The 16,575-nt window shown below is 51.6% G+C and overlaps 1 protein-coding gene across 1 annotated transcript; it reads left to right on the top strand.

Annotated features, from left to right (window-relative positions):
• Positions 1-53: 53 nt before the first annotated feature.
• Positions 54-13,113, top strand: LOC311376095 (major vault protein-like; the record flags this gene model as incomplete). Its single annotated transcript, XM_084490982.1, is given in 11 exon segments — positions 54-72; positions 75-178; positions 1,098-1,289; positions 2,180-2,421; positions 3,730-3,927; positions 4,405-4,549; positions 4,759-4,970; positions 5,682-5,798; positions 6,300-6,426; positions 11,783-11,971; positions 12,716-13,113. Coding segments are annotated over 11 exon segments (1,659 nt in total), but the record flags the coding sequence as incomplete, so codon positions are not given.
• Between the last annotated feature and the right edge of the window lie 3,462 nt (positions 13,114-16,575).

Below are 16,575 nucleotides of genomic sequence, written 5' to 3' on the forward strand. Positions count from 1 at the left end.
TCCTCTCTCCTCTCCTCTCCTCCTCTCCTCCTCTCCTCTCCTCTCTCCTGCAGGGCGAGCGCTCCTTCTTCCTGCGCCCGGGGAGTGTCTGGAGGACGGCATCCAGGACGTCTACATCCTGTCTGAGGACGAGGGGCTGGTGCTCCGCGCCGTGGAGACCTTCCAGGACACGGACCAGGTGAGCCTAGCCTAGCATAGCTAAAGCGCTTAGCCTAGCATAGCTAAACCACTTAGCCTAGCATAGCTAAAGCACTTAGCCTAGCATAGCTAAACCACTTAGCCTAGCATAGATAACCACTTAGCCTAGCATAGCTAACCACTTAGCCTAGCATTGCTAAAGCACTTAGCCTAGCATAGCTAACCACTTAGCCTAGCATAGCTAAACCACTTAGCCTAGCATAGATAACCACTTAGCCTAGCATTGCTAAAGCACTTAGCCTAGCATAGCTAACCACTTAACCTAGCATAGCTAAATGGCATTTCCTAGCATAGCTAACCACTTAGCCTAGCCTAGCTAAAACACCTAGCCTTGCATTGCCTAGTTAAACCACCTAGCATATCATAGCCTAGTATAACTGCTTAGCTAAACTGCTTAATCTAGCTAAATCAGCCTAGCTTGGTCACCTAGTTAAACCACCTAGCCCAGCCGCTTGGTGAACCAACCAGCTAACTAAACCACCAAACTTGGCCGCGTAGCCTTACATCGACGAGCTACAAACCGCTAGCCTAGCTTAAGTCAACCATCCGAGCTAATGCTAGCCCAGCTCGCGCTGAATGCTAAAGTGTGTTTCAGAGATTTGCTTCAGCTTCTTTCTCCCATTTCCCTCCTTTCTTTCCTCACTAACCGGTTCCCTCCCTCCCTCCCCCTCTCTCTCTCTCCCTCCCCTCTTCTCTCACCCCTCTCTCTCTCCCTCCCCTCCACCACCACCACCCCCTTCTTTCATCCCTTCATCCGTTCTTCTCAGTTGCCTCCTCCTCCCTCCTCCCCCCCCCTCCTCCTCCCCCCATCAGCGCCTCCCTCCCCCCACCGGAGCATCGCCTCTCTAACCTGTCTCTCCCACCTCCTCTCTCTCCCCCACTCTCTCTGCCTCCCCCAGGAGGAGGAGCAGGAGGACGAGCCCCAGAGGCCCAAGCGCTCCAAGACGGTCCGTCGTCCCGGCGACCGCTGGATGCTGCGGGGGCCCGCAGAGTACGTTCCCCCGGTGACGGTGGAGGTGATGGTGCGGCGCCAGGCCATCCCATTGGACGAGAACGAGGGGCTGTACGTCCGCGACATCAAGACCGGGAAGGTGGGCTGTTGTTGTTGTTGTGCTGGTTGTACTGGTTAGGTTGGGTGTACTGGTTACAATAGTTATACAGTTAGTTATACAGGCTATGTTGTCCTTGATAGACTAGTGACACTGGCGGTACTGGATACACTGGGTATACTGGTTACAGTGGGTACAGTGGGTATACTGGTTACAGTGGGTATACTGGTTACAGTGGGTACAGTGGGTATACTGGTTACAGTGGGTGTATTGGGTTTATTGGTGCACTGGGTATACTGGTCACACTGGGTACACTGGTCCTACTGGTTACACTGGTTATACTGGTCACAGTGGGTATACTGGTCACACTGGGTACACTGGTCACACTGGGTATACTGGTCACACTGGGTACACTGGTCACACTGGTCACAGTGGGTACACTGGTCACAGTGGGTATACTGGTCACACTGGGTACAGTGGGTACAGTGGGTACACTGGTTACACTGGTTACAGTGGGTACACTGGTCACACTGGTCACACTGGGTACACTGGTCACACTGGTTACAGTGGGTACACTGGTCCTACTGGGTACACTGGTCACAGTGGGTATACTGGTCACACTGGTCCTACTGGGTATACTGGTCACACTGGTCACACTGGGTACACTGGTCACACTGGTCCTACTGGGTACACTGGTCCTACTGGTCACACTGGGTACACTGGTCCTACTGGTCACACTGGGTACACTGGTCCTACTGGGTACACTGGTTACAGTGGGTATACTGGTCACACTGGTCCTACTGGGTATACTGGTCACACTGGTCACACTGGGTACACTGGTCACACTGGTCCTACTGGGTATACTGGTCACACTGGGTACACTGGGTACACTGGTCCCACTGGTTACTAGGCGAGCTGTGCCGTGTCTCCAGGTGCGCTCGGTCGTGGGCCACACCTACATGCTGACGCAGGACGAGGAGCTGTGGGAGAAGGAGCTGCCGTCCAACGTGGAGGAGCTGCTGGCCTCCGCCCGCGACCCGCTCAGCCACCGCTCGGACCGCTCCGCCGCCGCCGCCGCCGCCGCCGCGCCCCGCGACCGCACCCGCATGGTGTCGTACCGCGTGCCCCACAACGCCGCCGTGCAGGTCTACGACTACCGCGAGAAGAGGGCCAGGTACCGCCGCCGCCTGGGCTTAACCGCCTGGGCTTAACCGCCTGGGCTTAACCGCCTGGGCTTAACCGCCTGGGCTTAACCGCCTGGGCTTAACCGCCTGGGCTTACCCACCTGGGCTTACCCACCTGGGCTTACCCGCCTGGGCTTAACCGCCTGGGCTTAACCGCCTGGGCTTAACCGCCTGGGCTTACCCGCCTGGGCTTAACCGCCTGGGCTTAACCGCCTGGGCTTAACCGCCTGGGCTTAACCGCCTGGGCTTACCCGCCTGGGCTTAACCACCTGGGCTTAACCACCTGGGCTGGGCAAACTATGTTGACGTGTGGATTTGTTGGGTTCTATAATGTGGTGTTAATGGGTGGTGTGGTCGGTGCATTGTGGTGTTAATGGGTGGTGTGTTGCAGGGTGGTGCATTGTGGTGTTAATGGGTGGTGTGTTGCAGGGTGGTGTGTTGTGGTGTTAATGTGGGTGTGGTGTGTTGCAGGGTGGTGCATTGTGGTGTTAATGTGGTGGTGTGTTGCAGGGTGGTGCATTGTGGTGTTAATGGGTGGTGTGGTGTGTTGCAGGGTGGTGCATTGTGGTGTTAATGGGGAGGTGTGGTGTGTTGCAGGGTGGTGCATTGTGGTGTTAATGGGAGGTGTGGTGTGTTGCAGGGTGGTGCATTGTGGTGTTAATGGGAGGTGTGTTGCAGGGTGGTGCATTGTGGTGTTAATGGGAGGTGTGGTGTGTTGCAGGGTGGTGTATTGTGGTGTTAATGTGGTGGTGTGTTGCAGGGTGGTGCATTGTGGTGTTAATGGGAGGTGTGGTGTGTTGCAGGGTGGTGCATTGTGGTGTTAATGGGAGGCGTGGTGTGTTGCAGGGTGGTGCATTGTGGTGTTAATGGGTGGTGTGTTGCAGGGTGGTGCATTGTGGTGTTAATGTGGGTGTGGTGTGTTGCAGGGTGGTGTATTGTGGTGTTAATGGGTGGTGCATTGTGGTGTTAATGGGTGGTGTGGTGTGTTGCAGGGTGGTGCATTTTGGTGTTAATGGGAGGTGTGGTGTGGTGTTAATGGGAGGTGTGGTGTGTTGCAGGGTGGTGCATTGTGGTGTTAATGGGAGGTGTGGTGTGTTGCAGGGTGGTGCATTGTGGTGTTAATGGGTGGTGTGGTGTGTTGCAGGGTGGTGTATTGTGGTGTTAATGGGTGGTGTGTTGCAGGGTGGTGCATTGTGGTGTTAATGTGGTGGTGTGTTGCAGGGTGGTGCATTGTGGTGTTAATGGGAGGTGTGTTGCAGGGTGGTGCATTGTGGTGTTAATGTGGTGGTGTGTTGCAGGGTGGTGTTTGGCCCCGAGCTGGTGATGCTGGGGCCTGACGAACAGTTCACGGTGCTCTCGCTGTCCGGAGACAAACCCAAGAGGCCCAACGTCATCAAGGCCGTATGCCTGCTGCTCGGACCGGACTTCTTCACAGACATCATCACCATAGAGACGGCCGACCACGCCCGTCTGCAGCTGCAGCTCTCCTACAACTGGTACTGAGGGGGGGGGGTGGGGGGGTGGTCAACCGGGTGCTTCATCTTCATTCGCTTCATATTAACGAGCAATCATGCTGTTGTAGGCGGTGCTTTTAAGTGTGTTATGAGAGCATCAATTTGCCCAGTGTGGGTTAACTGTTTAAAAGGGGTCTGTAAAGGTTTCCAGTCACAACACAACAGTGCGTAGACTGGCCATCCCCATCCCTCCTCAAAGTCTTATCCCCCTCGCTGGATGAGTGTTTGTTTCGGTAAATATCTCCTTTTAAATAAACGGGGGGAACGAGGCGTAGCTCCGCCCTTTGGGCTTTTGGTTTGCGTCCTGGTTTCTGGCGCAGCCTCTTGACCCGTCTCCCCTCAGGAGGTCCGTGTGTTCGGAGAGCTGAACACATGAACACACGAGGCTGAGAGTGACCGGGTGAGTTCCCGGAGTGGGCGGCGGCTCACTGCTCACTGCTTCTCTCTCTCTCTCCGCAGGCATTTCGACGTCAAGGCCCCCGTGGACGCGTCCCAGGCCACCGCGCTGTTCTCCGTCCCGGACTTCGTGGGCGACGCCTCCAAAGCCATCGCCTCGCGCATCCGCGGCGCCGTGGCCTCCGTGCAGTTTGACGACTTCCACAAGGTCTGTCTGTCTGTCTGACATCCTGTCTGTCTGACCACCGATCTGTCTGATAACCTGTTCTGTCTGTCTGACTACCGGTCTCACAGGTCAGACCGCGGTCTCTGACAGTTGTCTCAATTATAACTACAATTAAACTCTAATTAAGCTAGATCTAGACGACTGTCAGCACTACAAGGTCTCTGGTTTGTGCGTTCTTCTTTCCCCGTTAGAACTCCAACCGGATCATCTTCTCGGCCGTGTTCGGTTTTGACGAGAAGCTGGCGGTCCGCTCCGCGCTGCGCTTCTCCCAGAACCTGCTGGTGATCAGCAGCGTGGACATCCAGTCGGTGGAGCCGGTGGACCAGCGCACCCGCGACGCCCTGCAGAAGAGCGTCCAGCTGGCCATCGAGATCACCACCAACTCCCAGGAGGCCGCGGCCCGGTGAGCACCCTCTAGTGGCACCCCCGAGGAACAGCACCCTCTAGTGGTATCCCCGAGGAACAGCACCCTCTAGTGGCGCCCCCGAGGAACAGCACCCTCTAGTGGTGCCCCCGAGGAACAGCACCCTCTAGTGGCGCCCCCGAGGAACAGCACCCTCTAGTGGCGCCCCCGAGGAACAGCACCCTCTAGTGGTACCCCCGAGGAACAGCACCCTCTAGTGGTACCCCCGAGGAACAGCACCCTCTAGTGGCACCCCCGAGGAACAGCACCCTCTAGTGGTACCCCCGAGGAACAGCACCCTCTAGTGACGCTCTGAGGAACAGCACCTCTAGTGACGCTCTGAGGAACAGCACCTCTAGTGGTACCCCCGAGGAACAGCACCCTCTAGTGGCACCCCTGAGGAACAGCACCCTCTAGTGGCGCCCCCGAGGAACAGCACCCTCTAGTGGTACCCCCGAGGAACAGCACCCTCTAGTGGCACCCCCGAGGAACAGCACCCTCTAGTGGTACCCCCGAGGAACAGCACCTCTAGTGACGCCCTTAAGAATACCTTAAGAATACCTTAAGAATACCTTAAGAATACCTTAAGAATATAACTTATACTGACTTCATACTAAACTTTAACCGACAATATGACTAAACTTAACAAACACAGACTGGCCACACACGGCGGTACAGAACACGACGACTGACCACCTGATCTGTGCGCAGCCACGAGGCGGAGCGCCTGGAGCAGGAGGCCCGCGGCCGGCTGGAGCGCCAGAAGATCACGGACCAGGCCGAGGCGGAGCGGGCCCGCAAGGAGCTGCTGGAGCTGGAGGCCCTGAGGTAGAGCGCGGTGGTGGAGGAGGAGGAGGAGGAGGAGGACGGTGGTCACCAGGCGTGTGTGTGTTACAATGTCAACTAACTGTGTGTGTGTGTGTGTGTGTGTGTGTGTGTGTGTCTGTGTCTGTGTCTGTGTCTGTGTCTCTGTGTGTGTGTGTGTGTGTGTCTGTGTCTGTGTCTGTGTCTGTGTCTCTGTGTGTGTGTGTGTGTGTGTGTGTCTGTGTCTGTGTCTGTGTCTGTGTCTCTGTGTGTGTGTGTGTGTGTGTGTCTGTGTCTGTGTCTGTGTCTCTGTGTGTGTGTGTGTGTGTGTGTGTGTGTGTGTGTGTGTGTGTGTGTGTGTGTGTGTGTGTGTGTGTGTCTGTGTGTCTGTGTCTGTGTCTGTGTCTGTGTCTCTGTGTGTGTCTGTGTCTGTGTCTGTGTCTGTGTCTGTGTCTGTGTGTGTGTGTCTGTGTCTGTGTCTGTGTCTGTGTGTCTGTGTCTGTGTCTGTGTGTGTGTGTGTGTAGTGCGGCGGTGGAGAGTACGGGGGCGGCGAAGGCGGAGGCCCAGTCGCGGGCGGAGGCGGCCCGGATCCAGGGCGAGGCGGCGGTGAACGAGGCCAAGCTGAAGGCTGAGGCCCAGCGCATCGAGGCGGTAAAGAGCCCTCAACCCACCCCTCAACTACCCCTTACCTAACTCACCCCTCAACTCACCCCTCAACTACCTCTTACCTAACCCACCCCTTAACTCACCCCTCAACTACCTCTTACCTAACTCACCCCTTAACCCACCCCTCAACTACCTCTTACATAACTCACCCCTCAACTACCTCTTACCTAACTCACCCCTTAACTCACCCCTCCACTACCTCTTACCTAACTCACCCCTTAACTCACCCCTCCACTACCTCTTACCTAACTCACCCCTTAACTACCTCTTACCTAACTCACCCCTTAACTCACCCCTCAACTACTTCTTACCTAACTCACCCCTCAACTACCCCTTACCTAACTCACCCCTTAACTCACCCCTCAACTACTTCTTACCTAACTCACCCCTCAACTACCTCTTAACTAACACACTCCTTAACTCACCCCTCAACTACCTCTTACTTAACTCACCCCTTAACTCACCCCTCAACTACCCCTTACCTAACTCACCCCTCAACGACCTCTTACCTAACTCACCCCTCAACCCACCCCTCAACTACCCCTTACCTAACTCACCCCTTAACCCACCCCTCAACTACTTCTTACCTAACTCACCCCTTAACTCACCCCTCAACTACCTCTTACCTAACTCACCCCTTAACCCACCCCTCAACTACCTCTTACATAACTCACCCCTCAACTACCTCTTACCTAACTCACCCCTTAACTCACCCCTCCACTACCTATTACCTAACTCACCCCTTAACTCACCCCTCCACTACCTATTACCTAACTCACCCCTTAACTACCTCTTACCTAACTCACCCCTTAACTCACCCCTCAACTACTTCTTACCTAACTCACCCCTCAACTACCCCTTACCTAACTCACCCCTTAACTCACCCCTCAACTACTTCTTACCTAACTCACCCCTCAACTACCTCTTAACTAACACACTCCTTAACTCACCCCTCAACTACCTCTTACTTAACTCACCCCTTAACTCACCCCTCAACTACCCCTTACCTAACTCACCCCTCAACGACCTCTTACCTAACTCACCCCTCAACCCACCCCTCAACTACCCCTTACCTAACTCACCCCTTAACCCACCCCTCAACTACTTCTTACCTAACTCACCCCTTAACTCACCCCTCAACTACCTCTTACCTAACTCACCCCTTAACCCACCCCTCAACTACCTCTTACATAACTCACCCCTCAACTACCTCTTACCTAACTCACCCCTTAACTCACCCCTCCACTACCTATTACCTAACTCACCCCTTAACTCACCCCTCCACTACCTATTACCTAACTCACCCCTTAACTCACCCCTCCACTACCTCTTACCTAACTCACCCCTTAACTACCTCTTACCTAACTCACCCCTTAACTCACCCCTCAACTACTTCTTACCTAACTCACCCCTCAACTACCCCTTACCTAACTCACCCCTTAACTCACCCCTCAACTACTTCTTACCTAACTCACCCCTCAACTACCTCTTAACTAACACACTCCTTAACTCACCCCTCAACTACCTCTTACTTAACTCACCCCTTAACTCACCCCTCAACTACCCCTTACCTAACTCACCCCTCAACGACCTCTTACCTAACTCACCCCTCAACCCACCCCTCAACTACCCCTTACCTAACTCACCCCTTAACCCACCCCTCAACTACTTCTTACCTAACTCACCCCTTAACTCACCCCTCAACTACCTCTTACCTAACTCACCCCTTAACCCACCCCTCAACTACCTCTTACATAACTCACCCCTCAACTACCTCTTACCTAACTCACCCCTTAACTCACCCCTCCACTACCTATTACCTAACTCACCCCTTAACTCACCCCTCCACTACCTATTACCTAACTCACCCCTTAACTCACCCCTCCACTACCTCTTACCTAACTCACCCCTTAACTACCTCTTACCTAACTCACCCCTTAACTCACCCCTCAACTACTTCTTACCTAACTCACCCCTTAACTCACCCCTCAACTACCCCTTACCTAACTCACCCCTTAACTCACCCCTCAACTACTTCTTACCTAACTCACCCCTCAACTACCTCTTAACTAACACACTCCTTAACTCACCCCTCAACTACCTCTTACTTAACTCACCCCTTAACTCACCCCTCAACTACCCCTTACCTAACTCACCCCTCAACGACCTCTTACCTAACTCACCCCTCAACCCACCCCTCAACTACCCCTTACCTAACTCACCCCTTAACCCACCCCTCAACTACTTCTTACCTAACTCACCCCTTAACTCACCCCTCAACTACCTCTTACCTAACTCACCCCTTAACCCACCCCTCAACTACCTCTTACATAACTCACCCCTCAACTACCTCTTACCTAACTCACCCCTTAACTCACCCCTCCACTACCTATTACCTAACTCACCCCTTAACTCACCCCTCCACTACCTATTACCTAACTCACCCCTTAACTACCTCTTACCTAACTCACCCCTTAACTCACCCCTCAACTACTTCTTACCTAACTCACCCCTCAACTACCCCTTACCTAACTCACCCCTTAACTCACCCCTCAACTACTTCTTACCTAACTCACCCCTCAACTACCTCTTAACTAACACACTCCTTAACTCACCCCTCAACTACCTCTTACTTAACTCACCCCTTAACTCACCCCTCAACTACCCCTTACCTAACTCACCCCTCAACTACCCCTTACCTAACTCACCCCTCAACGACCTCTTACCTAACTCACCCCTTAACTCACCCCTCAACTACCCCTTACCTAACTCACCCCTTAACTCACCCCTCCACTACCTCTTACCTAACTCACCCCTTAACTCACCCCTCAACTACCTCTTACCTAACTCACCCCTCAACTACCTCTTACCTAACTCACCCCTTAACTCACCCCTCAACTACCTCTTACTTAACTCACCCCTTAACTCACCCCTCAACTACTTCTTACCTAACTCACCCCTCAACCCACCCCTCAACTACCTCTTAACTAACACACTCCTTAACTCACCCCTCAACTACCTCTTACCTAACTCACCCCTCAACTACTTCTTACCTAACTCACCCCTTAACTCACCCCTCAACTACCTCTTACTTAACTCACCCCTTAACTCACCCCTTAACTACCTCTTACCTAACTCACCCCTTAACTCACCCCTCCACTACCTCTTACTTAACTCACCCCTTAACTCACCCCTCAACTACCTCTTACATAACTCACCCCTCAACTACCTCTTACTTAACTCACCCCTTAACCTACCCCTTACCTAACTCACCCCTTAACTCACCCCTCCACTACCTCTTACTTAACTCACCCCTTAACTCACCCCTCAACTACTTCTTACCTAACTCACCCCTTAACTCACCCCTCAACTACCCCTTACCTAACTCACCCCTTAACTCACCCCTCAACTACCCCTTACCTAACTCACCCCTTAACCCACCCCTCAACTACCTCTTACCTAACTCACCCCTTAACTCACCCCTCAACTACCCCTTACCTAACTCACCCCTCAACTACCTCTTACCTAACTCACCCCTCAACTACCTCTTACCTAACTCACCCCTCAACTACCTCTTACCTAACTCACCCCTTAACTCACCCCTCCACTACCTCTTACCTAACTCACCCCTTAACTCACCCCTCAACTACTTCTTACCTAACTCACCCCTTAACCCACCCCTCAACTACCTCTTACCTAACTCACCCCTTAACTCACCCCTCAACTACCCCTTACCTAACTCACCCCTTAACCCACCCCTCCACTACCCCTTACCTAACTCACCCCTTAACTCACCCCTCAACTACCCCTTACCTAACTCACCCCTTAACTCACCCCTCAACTACCTCTTACCTAACTCACCCCTCAACTACCTCTTACCTAACTCACCCCTTAACTCACCCCTCAACTACCCCTTACCTAACTCACCCCTTAACTCACCCCTCCACTACCTCTTACCTAACTCACCCCTTAACTCACCCCTCAACTACCTCTTACCTAACTCACCCCTTAACTACCTCTTACTTAACTCACCCCTTAACTCACCCCTCAACTACCTCTTACTTAACTCACCCCTTAACTCACCCCTCAACTACCTCTTACTTAACTCACCCCTTAACCCACCCCTCAACTACCTCTTACTTAACTCACCCCTTAACTCACCCCTCAACTACTTCTTACCTAACTCACCCCTTAACTCACCCCTCAACTACCTCTTACTTAACTCACCCCTCAACTACTTCTTACCTAACTCACCCCTTAACTCACCCCTCAACTACCTCTTACTTAACTCACCCCTCAACTACTTCTTACCTAACTCACCCCTTAACCCACCCCTCAACTACCTCTTAACTAACACACTCCTTAACTCACCCCTCAACTACCTCTTACTTAACTCACCCCTCAACTACTTCTTACCTAACTCACCCCTTAACTCACCCCTCAACTACCTCTTACTTAACTCACCCCTCAACTACTTCTTACCTAACTCACCCCTTAACCCACCCCTCAACTACTTCTTACCTAACTCACCCCTTAACTCACCCCTCAACTACCTCTTACCTAACCCACCCCTTAACTCACCCCTCAACTACTTCTTACCTAACTCACCCCTTAACTCACCCCTCAACTACCTCTTACCTAACCCACCCCTTAACTCACCCCTCAACTACTTCTTACCTAACTCACCCCTTAACCCACCCCTCAACTACCTCTTACTTAACTCACCCCTCAAATACTTCTTACCTAACTCACCCCTTAACCCACCCCTCAACTACCTCTTACTTAACTCACCCCTCAACTACCTCTTACCTAACCCACCCCTTAACTCACCCCTCAACTACTTCTTACCTAACTCACCCCTTAACCCACCCCTCAACTACCTCTTACTTAACTCACCCCTCAAATACTTCTTACCTAACTCACCCCTTAACCCACCCCTCAACTACCTCTTACTTAACTCACCCCTCAACTACCTCTTACCTAACCCACCCCTTAACTCACCCCTCAAATACTTCTTACCTAACTCACCCCTTAACCCACCCCTCAACTACCTCTTACCTAACTCACCCCTCAACTACCTCTTACCTAACTCACCCCTTAACCCACCCCTCAACTACCTCTTACTTAACTCACCCCTTAACCCACCCCTCAACTACCTCTTACTTAACCCACCCCTCAACTACCTCTTACCTAACTCACCCCTCAACTCACCCCTGACTCCCCCTGTCTCCCCCTGACCCCTCCTGTCTCCCCCTGACCCCTCCTGTCTCCCCCTGACCCCTCCTGTCTCCCCCTGACCCCTCCTGTCTCCCCCTGACCCCTGACCCCTGACCCTCTCCAGGAGGGGGAGCTGCAGCGGCTGACGAAGGCGCGGGAGCAGGAGCTGCTGTACCAGAAGCAGGTGGACCTCCAGACGGTGGAGAAGACGCAGAAGCTGGCCCAGATCGAGACGCAGCGCTTCAGCGACATGATGACCAGCCTGGGCAGCGACACGCTGAGCGACATCGCCCGGGCCGGGCCGGAGATGCAGGTAACCCCCTGAACCCCGTGACCTCCAGCTGTGACCCCTCGTGACCTCCAGCTGTGACCTCCAGCTGTGACCTCCAGCTGTGACCCCTCGTGACCTCCAGCTGTGACCCCTCGTGACCTCCAGCTGTGACCTCCAGCTGTGACCCCTCGTGACCTCCAGCTGTGACCTCCAGCTGTGACCCCTCGTGACCTCCAGCTGTGACCTCCAGCTGTGACCCCTCGTGACCTCCAGCTGTGACCCCTCGTGACCTCCAGCTGTGACCCCTCGTGACCTCCAGCTGTGACCTCCAGCTGTGACCTCCAGCTGTGACCCCTCGTGACCTCCAGCTGTGACCTCCAGCTGTGACCCCTCGTGACCTCCAGCTGTGACCTCCAAATGTGACCCCTCGTGACCTCCAGCTGTGACCTCCAGCTGTGACCCCTCGTGACCTCCAGCTGTGACCCCTCGTGACCTCCAGCTGTGACCTCCAAATGTGACCCCTCGTGACCTCCAGCTCTGACCCCTCGTGACCTCCAGCTGTGACCCCTCGTGACCCTGACCGTTGAGCCATCAACAGCCTCCAAACACTCTCAAACACTGTCTCCTTCAGAGCTTTAGAGGCCGAAAAAATACGATTACATTCAGACAAAACGATTGATAAAAACAATATTGAATCAATTGGTCGAAGACGAATCTAAACGTGTAAACAGTGAGAAGGTACATTTTTGAATCCGTCCGTCTTCTGTCCGTCCGTCCGTCCGTCAGGCCAAACTGCTCCAGTCTCTGGGTATAAAGTCCACCCTCATCACCGATGGCTCCACCCCCATCAACCTGTTCACCACCGCCGGCGGCCTGCTGGGGGCGCTGCCGGGCCCGTGAGGTCATCGACGCCGTGACCTCACCCAGATGACGTCATCTACGCCGTGACGTGACACCGTTCTTCCCGAAGAAGCTTTCTACCAAAGATCGTCGTGTGGCCACGCTTTCCCGATCGCGTGGACCCACACACACACACACACACACCATGAGATACACACACCATGAGATACACACATTACGTACACAGCATGACCTAAACTACATGAAACACACAACATACTGTAGTAATGTGTTCAGTAAAGCGATGATATCCTTGTGCCTTATAAAGTTCTGTTTGAATCTTCAAAAGCCTGTGGTTGTGTCTGATGTCTGGACTCTGATTCAGCTCTCGTCTCTGTTAATCCATTCAGATTCAATGGATTTCCCACAAATTCAAAATATCATTTTATACATTTATCTACAGAAATATTATATCACAATGTTCAAAATATATAAATAGTCATTACCTTTTGAAACGTGTAGCTGAAGTCTACATTCTTACTAAATCGTTATTTTCTGCATTAACCGCCCATAAAATATGGATGTTAGGCGTCACCTTTAATGAACGCATGCCGTGCGCGCGGCCGGGACACAATTCTTATAGGGTAACTACATTCACCGGCTTCCTCCATCTTCTGCGCCACCTTTTTAAATAAATCGCCGTTTCTCGTTATCACTTATCCGACGGCGGCGACAACAACAACAACACGACTATCGTCTCTTTCTACTTCCGGCTCACGGCCCCCGGGAAAAGATCTCGAGCATGCGCAGAACGCAATTCAACGCATAATCCAATACGACTGGGTACACGCACGCTTAGCTCGACTATGAATCGCGTTATCTAGGGGTCTTAACTCGACTATGAGTTACCCAATTCGATTCGAGTATAGCGCGACTGAGGTGTATACATGCGTCTTAGTAATCCAATCATAGTTGGACTAAGCCAATAAGTCGACTTTCTTGAGCGTCACGTAAACGTAAACGTGCGTCACAGCGCTCTCCCCCAGGAGCCCCGCGGTGCGCCTGAGGTCGACGCCCCGTCGGGATCCCCCCGCCCGCCTCCTGACGACAGGACGGAGCGGGCTGAGGTGGAAGAGGAGGAAGTGAGTCCTACAAAGTGATGACACACACCAACATCCACACCTGTTTGTTGTGACTTTAAACCCCGAGATCGCATTGTAAGAGAAAAATACGCTTTGTTCCACGCTGTGAAGAAAACGCAATGAACATAACTCGCTAGCAAAGAGCTGTGTACAATTAGTGGTACCGTTATCGTCACTGACTGAATGCATCATCTTATGCGGACCAAAACAACCTTAAAATGAACGTAATGTTGCTCTTTGGACTTACTTTGTAATATGGGCCTTGCGTTGGCATCTTTGGGAGGGAAGACACTGCGGAGACGCTTCAGAAATCGCCGAATAGCCATTTTATATATATATATATATATTTTATACTTAATTTTATACTTAAAAGGAGCAAGTAAGTTACATATGAATTTAGTATTTCGGCCTGTAGCATATAAACAAAATAAAGCAACTGTCCCATATTTCTAACTGCATTTGAAATAGACATTGAGACGCCCAAAAAATGGACGCTATAGGACAGTGATCATGATTTGCCTCAATATCAGAATAACAACAATGGGTAAGCTTGTAAGCTTGTCCAGGCCCTGCAAGTCAGGATGTAGGCTATGAATCTGAATGAATAGTAGGTAGGTAATAGGTAGTGGCCATCCCCAAAATGCACCAGAATACAGGAAATCAACTCCACCAAATTCTTTTTTTTTTTCTGGGGGGGGGAGCCCCAGACCCCCCCGTCTATCACTGCGCCCCACCAGCAATTTGTAGCACCAGCCACCACTGATGTCAATATTTAACCTATATAAACACAATGTAACACTGGCGCTATTTCTTATTTCACTGGCACTAACAGGGTATCTGCAGGTTTCAGCAAGTCAAATTTAAGACTTTTTAAGGCCTTTTTTAATACCACCTTGAATGAAATGTGACATATTTTAGTTGTAATATTCCCTTGTGATAAGGGAATATTACAATATATTACAACTAAAATATGTCACATTTCATTCAAGGTGGTATTAAAAAAGGCCTTAAAAAGTCTTAAATTTGACTTGCTGAAACCTGCAGATACCCTGTTAGTGCCAGTGAAATAAGAAATAGCACCAGTGTTACATTGTGTACAGTATTAGCTGTAATACTCTCACATAGCCACATAAAGCAGCACCGAGCATAGTTTAGAGGTAATTTCCCCTCACAATCGCCAGAGGGCAGCACTGAGCACATTTGACAAATTAGGCAGTAATACTCTCACATAACCTCAGAGGGCAGTACTGAGCACATTTAACAAAGTTACAACATTTACACATAGGGGCAGCAACGGGCACACAGAGAAGTGAGCAAGTTTTTAGAGCCGTAGAAGAAGTTTACTTTTACCTGTTTATAAAAAGCAACAGCTGAACAGAGGCGGGCAGAATCTCTCGGCGGCGTATCCTAGATATAAAGCTTAGAGACGCTCCGCGCATGTTATATACCATTCCTCTCCTTTTGTTTCATAGACGATAGACAATAGACCAAAACCTTAACCAAATAAAGTGAGTTAAAAGCGATCCTGTTTCGGCGGCCTTTCCTGGACTAAAATATCATAACAGAAATTTAAGACCTAAAGCACGCGATGGTGGGGGGGATCCCGCTGTATTACAACCCAAGCATAGCATGTGTGTCACTCAATGAGACTCATTCAAGTTTACTTTTTGCCTGTTTATTGAACATAAAGTGCAGTTTAACGGCATGTTTCCGACCAAATATCTAGCAAGAAAGAAGCCTCTCTACGTGTCCTTCCCGAAAAGTCCCGCGAGAAAAATAAAAAAATAAATAGTCCTGCCTCGACAAATTTAAGACCTTGAGTTACAGTATTTAAGACCAGCATATGACATTTTTAACGAATTCAAGACATTTTAAGGCCTTAAATTTAGAAACATGAATTTAAGACTTTTTAAGACTTTTTAAGGATGCGCGGACACCCTGACTATCGATTGGAAATATGATTATTAAGCATCGGGCGTTTGTGTGTGGGGATCAGAAACATGTCTTTTACTGTCTGTTCTGTGTTCGTCATTACATGGAGGTGAGTTTACACAAGAACGCAATTATTTTTCTAGTGAAACCACCGGAGAAGTGTGTGTGTGTACGCAGACGTCCACGCCTGGATCCTCTCCGGTCGACTCAGCTTCCACTGTGGAGGGAAGACTGGAATAAGTCACTTTGTCACGTTTGTCGGACAGGGTTAAATCCTTCATTCATTGAGGAGAGGCAGATGCGTACTTGAAGGCGGCAGATTCATGCTCCTCCTCCTCCGCCACCGTAGGCGCGGTCCAGCGGCCCGCAGGTCCTCCTCCGGGTCCAGCAGGTCCTCCTCCTGGTCCAGCAGGTCCTCCTCCTGGTCCAGCAGGTCCTCCTCCTGGTCCAGCAGGTCCTCCTCTGGGTCCAGCAGGTCCTCCTCCGGGTCCAGCAGGTCCTCCTCTGGGTCCGGTCGCTCCGGGGTCGTGGACTCAGAACCTCTGGTCTCCTGGCGGGAGAGGAGAGCCATTCAGCCGCTGAGGGAAACCTTTCATTAGAGCGATTTGCGTCCGCTGATAATGGTTTAATCATCTCTTCATCATCTCTTCATAATCATCACTTCATAATCACAAACATAGTTGACTCTGGTTAGTTAAGGTGCAGAAAAACAGACGTAACCAAAAAGGAACC

This window comes from Micromesistius poutassou (genome assembly GCF_964030765.1).
Source record: "Micromesistius poutassou genome assembly, contig: SCAFFOLD_230, whole genome shotgun sequence".
In the NCBI taxonomy this organism is placed as follows: Eukaryota; Metazoa; Chordata; class Actinopteri; order Gadiformes; family Gadidae; genus Micromesistius; species Micromesistius poutassou.